The sequence below is a fragment of the Quercus lobata genome, chromosome 11 (assembly GCF_001633185.2).
Source record: "Quercus lobata isolate SW786 chromosome 11, ValleyOak3.0 Primary Assembly, whole genome shotgun sequence".
Classification (NCBI taxonomy): Eukaryota; Viridiplantae; Streptophyta; class Magnoliopsida; order Fagales; family Fagaceae; genus Quercus; species Quercus lobata.
In genome coordinates, this window is record NC_044914.1 from 39686620 (window position 1) to 39695735 (window position 9116).

At 39.1% G+C, this 9116-nt stretch overlaps 2 protein-coding genes and 1 long non-coding RNA gene across 3 annotated transcripts; 2 read left to right on the plus strand and 1 right to left on the minus strand.

The window, feature by feature from the left end:
• Positions 1-341: 341 nt before the first annotated feature.
• On the minus strand, positions 342-3209 carry LOC115969147. Its single transcript, XR_004086876.1, has 3 exons — positions 2841-3209; positions 1797-1858; positions 342-595 (listed from the first exon to the last, which is right to left on the minus strand). It is a non-coding gene; the product is annotated as an uncharacterized LOC115969147 (long non-coding RNA).
• A 2784-nt stretch (positions 3210-5993) lies between these two features.
• Positions 5994-7939, plus strand: LOC115966845. The gene is made up of 4 exons (XM_031085991.1): positions 5994-7194; positions 7283-7453; positions 7526-7862; positions 7915-7939. Exons 1-4 carry the CDS (start codon positions 6402-6404, stop codon positions 7937-7939), a joined length of 1326 nt encoding a protein of 441 aa, XP_030941851.1. The 5' UTR covers positions 5994-6401.
• A 1-nt stretch (position 7940) lies between these two features.
• Positions 7941-8592, plus strand: LOC115966847. Its single transcript, XM_031085992.1, has 2 exons — positions 7941-7999; positions 8080-8592. Exons 1-2 carry the CDS (start codon positions 7952-7954, stop codon positions 8590-8592), a joined length of 561 nt encoding a protein of 186 aa, XP_030941852.1. The 5' UTR covers positions 7941-7951.
• Positions 8593-9116: the final 524 nt, after the last annotated feature.

The following is a 9116-nucleotide window of genomic DNA, read 5'->3' on the forward strand; positions in this document are numbered from 1 at the left end:
CCCTTTCTATCATCCATATTTAACAAAAGAGAAAAATTACATTAAATGTCAATTTATAAATTAAAAAAATACATATAGTATGAAAATCTATTGAAACATGGTTTAGTCAAACTTAAAACTATACATATGTATTTGTTTTGTAGGAAAAAATGCTAGACACCACAAACCATATATATAATGTCACGCCCCAAACCCGATACCTGGATTTGTGACTATGACCGGCATGCTAATATCAAGCCTAAACTTGATATTAGCAAGAACCAACTTAACTTTTTGAAAACTTTTATAAAAGCTTTCTTCTTTCTTTTCAATCCTTGTTTCTTTACTTAAATTATATAACATTTCACTTGACATGCAGAGCATCTACATTGCACTCCAAAGAATAACATAATCCACCAATCATTTAATTTCCACACTTTCACATAATACATCTCTTAATACTTTAAGGTACACAACTTTCATTAGATCCTAAAATACACAATACTACAAAGCTAATCATTCAATTTGCTAATTTAGGATCTATACATATAAAACTAAAACAGCTCCTTCCAAAACTCGACTAAGGCTCCCTCTGCTCCAAAATAAAACCTGCTAACTGAAAGAGTGGAAGGGGTGAGCTACACAGCTCAGTAAAGGTAAGATATATGAGAATTCAATAAGGATGCATGTAAATCAAATCATTTCATTCTATGAATATTTGAACAGGAGAACATCTTTTCATGCATAGTATTTTATACTATTCATAATAATAGCTTATACGCTCTTCATAGAAAATAATTGTTCTCCTTTTTCTTATTGGTTTAATATTACCAAAACCTTTCAGATTAAACTTCTTTCATTTCCTACAAAGTCGCCATATATATTCTCATTAAAAAATAATTATTTTAACTTAAATCAGATAATCGAAAACTTTGTATTAAACTAGAAACATCTTAACTAATAAGAAAACTTTTTTGTATAAACTTCTTCTCATAAAATTCTATATCTTTCATGGTTATAAAACTTAACGTTTCATAAAAACAGATATCTGATAACTTTTAAACGTAAATTTGTACTTTCATCAGAAGCTGTATCTTTATAGTACAACAGAACTTCGAAAACTTTTATCTTTAATGAACAGCTTTTCTTTTCATTAGAAACTTCTTCTTGCCATGAGAGCTTTCACTTTTCACAATGCATTTAAACAAAATAGTTCTCTCATGATTAATAACATAACATAACTATTCATAACATATTGGTTAGTCCATGTCTGATAAGCTGTACAGAAGGCCTCATCACATTTGGGTGACCCCGTGTGCATGATATTGTCCTTTTTGAGAGGCTTGATGGCACATCTCCTCAAGGTTTTATTCCTCCCCGCCGTCCGTACACATTAGAGAGAAGGCCTTATTCAAATTAGAGTTACGAGCAACCTCATTTCCTCTACTTTAAATGGCCAAACATATAACATTTTTTCCATGGAAAGCCAGTAATTAACCCCTACTAGCCGAGTTCAGATTACCAGAGGACATAACCCGAAAACCTTTCATACTTTTACATCATACTGAAATTTCTTATTTTGCATAACATTTCATAATAAAAGCATTTCCATTCTTTTCTTTAAACATCATGTTCGTGGAAATTGGTAATGACATCAATATGCTTAAATCATATACATAAGGTTTCGAAAGCTCACGAACATATCTTTGTTAGAATAATGATTATATGCCATATCTCTAATCAAAAACATTTTAATGCATAATATACTTTAAAATAACCTCATGACTTACCAAATACCTATATAATTTATCCCTTACCTGAAAGCAGAGATACCGAGAGCCTACAGTCGACGGAGCTTAAACTTGGATACTGGTAACACCTAAACCAAATATCAAAGCTTATTACTATCTATAATTCCTTATCATAAACTTCACATTCATCTCAAAGCCTATCTCTTAGAATCAAGGAAGTCCTAATCCCACCTCAAAGAGGTTCCCACAAACACAAAATGCATTCATCTGACAACATGATGTACTAAATCATAGAGAAACCAATTCATAAAATTTATATATGATTCTAACATACCAAATGATGAGAATATTAAATTATAGCTCAAAACATTCACCCTAACTTTAGAATTAAATCTCAAAGTTAGGCATGTCCCTTACTGTTCACTGTTCTATTCCAGTAGCATATGCCCCATTTGTAAAATACAAACGGGCTTTCCAAACACATCCAATTGTCATGAAATTTTATATGACTACTCCCCTGTATGTTCATTATAAACCATAAAAATTTCGGAGTCAAAGAATAAACCCATGATTTACTAAAAATCACACAAGACAGCATACTCAAATCTGCCCTGGCAGAATTTCTTGCAACTTAAAAGTTAAACCATTATTTTTATATTAATCCAAATGCTGTGAGACCAATTCAATAACAACCAAAAGTGTCTTAGCTTTCATAGGAATTATCCCTAGCATCCAAATTCACTATATGCAATTTAAAACATAATTTATCATGCATAAACACAGAATCTGTCACAGTGACAGCTTTGCAACGTTTTATCGTAAATCCACAAACAATTATCAAACGATGGTATTTTCATATGGGGATTTTTATACACTCATAAGACATGTTATAAAACACTTACATACAGTCATTTAACCATTTAGAGCAAAATAAACACAACCAAAAATCCCAGCAGCAGCATCAAAATACTCATCCTAACTTTTTCTTACTTCCTTAATCCTATAAAATCATTAATTAGTAAAAACCCTAACCTACCTTCAACAAATCACCAACACAACTTCAAAGCTTCTTAAAACAGCATATATATATATATATATATGTAGACTTACATGAAAGGATTTCCCTTTCCTAGTGACTGGACTAGAAAGTATGAGAGGTAGAGAGCTTGAGAGAGTTGAAAGAAGCTTCCTTCTTGCTGCTGGACTTTCTGTCTGGTGCAGCCAAGAAAATGAGATAAGGGGAAGGCTTTTGGGTGGGGTTTTGTCTTTCTTTCGGTGTGTGAACCGGTGGACTTGAGAGGAAGACTCAAGGGAGCTTCCTAGCACTTTCCTTAAGAGAAAAGAGTGTAAAGTGGGTGAGAATTCTGATTTGTGTACCCGTGGAAATGGAGAGCAAGAGAGTTTATGGGATATCCTAGAACTTGAGAAAGTCAAAGAAAAGATTAGGTGGAGCTTGCTCATTGTATCTCCAAGTCTTGGTCTTTGGGGTTTGTCATCATGCATGGTTCTAGGCTTTACATGTGTTGAATTTCAATTGATTGCATGTGGGTGGAATTTCCACTATAATATCTCATGCATCATACATAGTTAAAACACCAACAACTATATATATAAATATATATCTCAGAACTTAACCACTTAATATAGTTTTGTACATAATTAGCGCGCGCACGTATGTGTATATATATATATATATATAATACAAATGGCCATTCAATTATTTATAATCTTTACAATTCTTATTCCATGGCATTATAAAATAATATGTTTGTTAAATACTCTTATATTAATTTTAGAAAGTGGCTTAAAAATAATAATAATACTTAACCACTTAAACACATAGTTTAATTATAAAAATTGGGTCGGGGTGTTACATATAAAACTTGGTTTGAACTTAAAAAGCAGTTATAGAAACATGACTAATAGAAACTCAAATTTCGCAAAACTAAGACTATATGTAATCTTAGAGGCAGACTGAATTGTAAAACCATACAAACACAAATAAGCCAAATTTGTTACAAAGCATATCCTTAAAAAAAGAAAAAGAAAAAAGAGAACTCTAACAATCTATTTGGCTACTGGGAAAAGTTGGGAAAAAATTAATGAAATCATAACAATTTTATAAGTCAATTTGCTTTGAGAAAAAAACAGCACTAATGTGTTAATTGTGTTTTAGAATCAAAGAAAAGTTCTTTTCTTGATATTAAAAATTCTATAGTAATTTTTTCTGCATAAGTATTAGACTTATTCATGTGTGTCGTGATTAATACATGTGATATGATAAGGGCATTCTCGCAAAAAGATTTAATACATCACACAAGGAAGCCAACGGTGCCTACGGACCCGTCAACTGCATAGGCATAAACGGAGGACTGAAAGCAGCAACAACGCGAGTGACGACCTCACCAGGATACCTGATAGGCACCTCCAGAAGCCAACGGGGAACCTTCGGACAAAGAAAATGGTCGACAAGATGAAGAAGTAGACGGGTCCATCATGGTTTAACTTGGTCTCCACGAATGCCTATGCATGGAAACATCTTGGAAGACACGCAAAATAATGCCTATGTCTCTCTCATATGGAAAGACACCCTAAAATCTTAGAAACCTTAAAGTACCAAACCCTCCCAACAAGGAAAGATCCCTATTTCGAAGGGATCTCAATTCACCATTCACTACTATATAAGCACCAGACCTCCTCTTTTCTCAGGTACGCAAAAACTCTCTACCTCTCTCACTATAAAGTTCATAGAGACTTCTCATTCACTAACTTGACCTTCGGAGGGTTTTCGGCCGGTACCACACCGATGCCTTCTATTTGGTCCCTTTGTTGCTATTCACAGGTACCCATTGGAGTGACTTGGAGCCTACAACTCACTGACGATTTTAGCACATCATCAGTTGGTGCCGTTTGTGGGAGAGTTTTGTGATTAGCCATATCACCGCTTTCTAAGACAAAATAGTTGCATGGTCCAAACGCGTTCAATGGCCACCATAAACCAAGAAATAGGGAATCCATCCAATGCTTTGGAGAGACAAGTGCAAACCCTGGCTGCAATGATAAAGCGACTCACCCAGTGCAACCAAGAGTTGAAGCAACAGCTAAACCAGAGGAATGAATGACGCGAGGAAGGCCCACACGACGAGCTGGATGTTGATAAGCAAAATGGTAGTCACCCCCACCAGGGGCAGACAAGAGAGGGAAGACCAAGAAGAGAGCAACGTCCCTAGTAGAAGGGATGGTCCGGAGGATACTAGCCGTCTCTCTAAGATAGAAGTCAGTACGATGTGCATGGCCTAAGACATGCAGATGATGAATGAGAAAATGGACATGATGATGAATGCCATGAAGGGATGGGTATCTACCAATTTGGATGAGCTTGTCCATCAAATTGACTCCCCTTTCATCACCGAGGTGACTTCCTTCCCTTTCCCAGCGAAGTTTTGGATGCCACAAGTGAAGGTGTATGATGGATTAAGGGACCTGCTCGACCATTTAGAGTCGTTCAAAACCCTCATGCACTTGTAAGGAGTTCTAGATGAGATTATGTACAGGGCCTTCCCTACCATACTGAAGGGGCCAAAGACACAGAAGGTCCTTAGCAACCATACTGAGCATTACACAATAGGAAGATGAAGGCCTAAGGTCATACGTAACCCGTTTCAACAAAGAGGCCCTCTTGATTAATGAAGCCGACAACAAAGTCCTTGTCACTACCTTTGATGATTCTCCCTTTATCAGTGGGTTGATAGGACTCGAACGTTGATCTTTAGGCTATTTCCTGTAATACAAAGGACATAGAATCAGAGGGGACCGGTGGGGGACCGGCCAAAAATCCTCCGATGATCAAGTTAGTTACTTTGAACTCTCTGTAACGAAGAAATGTTCTCTCAAAAATAAAAGTGTCTGACCCCCCTTACCTTTCATCGAAGAAGCCTTATATAGTGTGTGTGTGGAACGGTTTATCTGTTTAGGAACCGTTCCCAATGTCGAGGAGTCCGGCGAATTAGGAGTAACTTCCATAACCGCTGTGGAAGTTACTTAGGTCGGACGCTGATGAACTCGTCCATCCATAGTCAGGATGGACGACACCTCAAGGATGATCTCGTCCATCTTCAGTGGAAGATAACGAGATCATCTTGGAAGGCTTGACGTTCATAACTGATAAATAGATCTCACGAGGTATTGCTCATCCATGTATGGACGAGGTTCGCCAGTACGCTTGTAATTTTCATCGCCTATTGTAGCTTCTTTTGTTGGACGAGACATATGGACGAGTTATGGACTTGGGGATTTATTTATGACACCATCAGTTGCCCCCTCGTCCATGTGAGTCGTCCAAATGGTTGAACGTCTTTGGACTGGTAATTGGTTATTAATTATTCGCACCACGTGTCATTTTTTTATTGGTGGCTAATTTCGTCGATTTATATTTCCGAGGTAGATGCCACGTGTCGCTTTCGTATTGGCTGGGTCGTTTCGATTACCTAGGTCAGCATCCTATAAATAGTGGAATGCCTCCCTTAACCCTTTTCATTCCAGAGATTTTCTTCCTTGACATCCGTCGTCTAGAGCCTCGTCTAGGAGTTTCTCTGCGTCTAGAGTCTTCTTCCGTCTAGAGCCAGGTACTCTTCTTCTCCTCGTCTTTAGGTTTTAAGTTTCTTGTTAGAGATGTCCGCTGCCTCCTCGTCTACTGATAGCCTTAATAAGGCCATAGACGAGTACTGTGAGGATACTAGTGAGAGGTCTAACTCTAGCAGTGCTAGTGATGAGAGTGGAGGAAGCACGGACGAGAACTACTCTTCTGGGGCCCCTGGGCTCCCTATTGAGGTCGTCCAAGAACAGCTTAGGAGAGCTTCTGGCTCTCAAGCTGGTTCTCCGTCCAATCCTACGGACGAGGTAGAAACCGTCTTCAGCTGCGCTGTAGGCGTCCATTCTAAGACGGACGAACAGAGGTTAAATAGCCTTAAATCCTGGTATCAAATCCCAGACGAGTTTAACCCTAGGCTGCCCGTCCGTGGAGAGTGGTGTTGTGAGCCCCGTTTTGGTATAGGCGTCTATGAATCTTACTTTTTAGGTGGCCTTAGGTTTCCTTTAAATGCCTTCGATAGAGAGTTATTAGTTAAGTTAGGTTTAGGTGTTTGTCAATTCAATCCTAACGCATGGAGACTAATTATCTCCATGCAAATTTTGTGGAGGGAAGTTTTTGGTGGGGACCGTCCTCTTACAGTGGACGAGTTCCTTTATTGTTATAAACCTTCTGCCATAAGTCAATCTGAAGGTTTTTATCAGTTTACTGCTAGAGGGAATGATTGTAGGTTGATCAAGTCCCTAGCTTCGTCTGATAGGAAATGGAAGACGGAGTTCATTTTCGTTTCAGGCTTCTGGGCAGGGAACCCTGTGGACGTTGGCAGGGATCCCTTTCCCCCTTACACTGGGGAACTAGGGAACCTTCGTCCAGAAGGTACGTCCCTTCCCCTTGTTTATTTTTATTCTTACTTCTATTTGATATATTTACAATTTCTAACCTTTGTTTGTTCATTGTGTTGTAGCTGCCAAACGTCCGTCCCTGAGTAAATTCCATCGTGACCGCGTCCATAGAGCTCGTCTACATACAGACAGGAGCTTTCGTTCTCTTGTCACGCTAAGACGCTTAGCCAAGTGGGGTTTAGGTCCTGAGCCTTCAGACGAAGCTATCGCCCACGAAGTTACTGTGCGAAAAAGTAAGTTCTTAGCTAAACCTCCTTTTCTTTTTCTTTTTTGTGTACCTTCCTAACTCGTTCATCTCGTCTTAGGAATGTCAACAATGAAAGAGAATAGAGGGAAGGAGATTGCAGGAGAGGGGAAACGTCCTGAGGGTCAAGCCCAAGATCGTCCTGAGGGTCAGACTCGTCCAACGGCTGGGGACAAAAGGAAGTTCTTGCCAAAAAATATTGACTTGGAAGGGCTCCCCAGTCGTAGGGACAAAAGGGTCAAGTCAGGCTCGTCCAAGGTGGTCAAGTCCAAACCTCCCCAGTCCCAGCCTGCCGTCCAGATAGTTGATGTGGACTCGTCCACTCCAGTGGAGTCCACGCCGTCCAAGACTCCACCCAGAACTCCTTTGGCCAAGTCTACCACGCCTGGCTCGTCCCAGCATTCCACGAACATTATTGAGAACGAAGACCTGGCTTGGAAACGTTTCCAGATGGCTGTCAAGGACGAAGATATAAACGTGCTACAACATGGGTTTAAAGGAATTTGAACATTCAGGCGTCCATGACCTCTTCAAGGTATGTCAGTATCTCTCATCCTTATTTGGGTAGCCACTTTTCCTCATTTAATCACTCTATGTTGCTTTGTCTATTCATAGGCCATGTCCAAGTTTATAGCAGCGTCTAGACAGGCAACAGAGCTGGACAAGACGAGAGTCTTGTTGGAGACGAGGATTCAGCAGGTGAATGCTGAGTGTAAAAAATGGGCTGGGGTTGCTGAAAAAGCTAAGGACGAGGTCAAGGAACGTAACAAGCTGATTGAGGAGCTAAGGACGGATGCAGTGGAGAAGGATACGCGCATTGATCATTTGCAGAAGATGAATGATGAATTGAATGCTCGTCTCTCCAAGGCAAAAGAGGACGCTGTGGCTGAGTTCAAGTCGTCCAAAGAATATACAGACACTTTGGATCGCAATTATGCAGCTGGTTTTGAAGATTTCAGAATGGACGCTATTGAGAACTTCCCTGAAGTTGATTTTAATGCAATCAAGCTTAACCTTGCTGCTGCCACAAGCTCTCTTCTCCAGACTGGCTCTGATGACGTCAACGTGGAAGACGATGCTAGTACCCAGCCTCAGGACGCACCAGTTGTGAATGCTCCCCCTTCTTAGGACGAGACTTTTAACCTTAGTGGTTTTTCTCTTTTTTTTTATTTGGTCCTTTGTTTTTGGACCTTCCTTTATGTAACAAGAATACATTATACTCGTCCATGGTTTTAGGACGGGTTTTTAAGTAGTTTCTGCTTTCCAAACTAATCAGGGTTTTTTGGACGTAGGAAGTCTACCCTTTGAATGAATTTTTATTATCTTTGCATGGACGAGTGATTTCATTTTCATGGACGAATGTTGCCAAGCTATTTTAACTCCAACTTTAGCTCGTCCATATCGAGATTACATATTTTTCATGTAGTCTAACTCGTCTTAGTAGGTAGTATTTTTAATTAGCTTGATTCGTCTTAGGACTTGCAAACTAATTTTACTTACCATCTTACTTATTTTGCCAACTTTTTCTCTCGTCCAGATTTCGGATTGTTTCAGTTGGCTCCGTCTCGTCCATGAGTTGGACGAGTGTGGATGTGGTTTTTTCCTTAGAAAATTTAGACGTTACATCTCTGCGTCCAGAGATTTTGTTCGTC

Bases quoted from the DNA above. Each gene is read 5' to 3' on its own strand.
- LOC115966845 (XM_031085991.1), top strand. From the start codon at position 6,402: ATGTCCGCTGCCTCCTCGTCTACTGATAGCCTTAATAAGGCCATAGAC. The intron at 7,195-7,282 runs GTACGTCCCTTC...ATTGTGTTGTAG, and splicing joins AGGGAACCTTCGTCCAGAAG to CTGCCAAACGTCCGTCCCTG. The intron at 7,454-7,525 runs GTAAGTTCTTAG...ATCTCGTCTTAG, and splicing joins CGAAGTTACTGTGCGAAAAA to GAATGTCAACAATGAAAGAG.
- LOC115966847 (XM_031085992.1), top strand. From the start codon at position 7,952: ATGGGTTTAAAGGAATTTGAACATTCAGGCGTCCATGACCTCTTCAAG. The intron at 8,000-8,079 runs GTATGTCAGTAT...GTCTATTCATAG, and splicing joins GCGTCCATGACCTCTTCAAG to GCCATGTCCAAGTTTATAGC.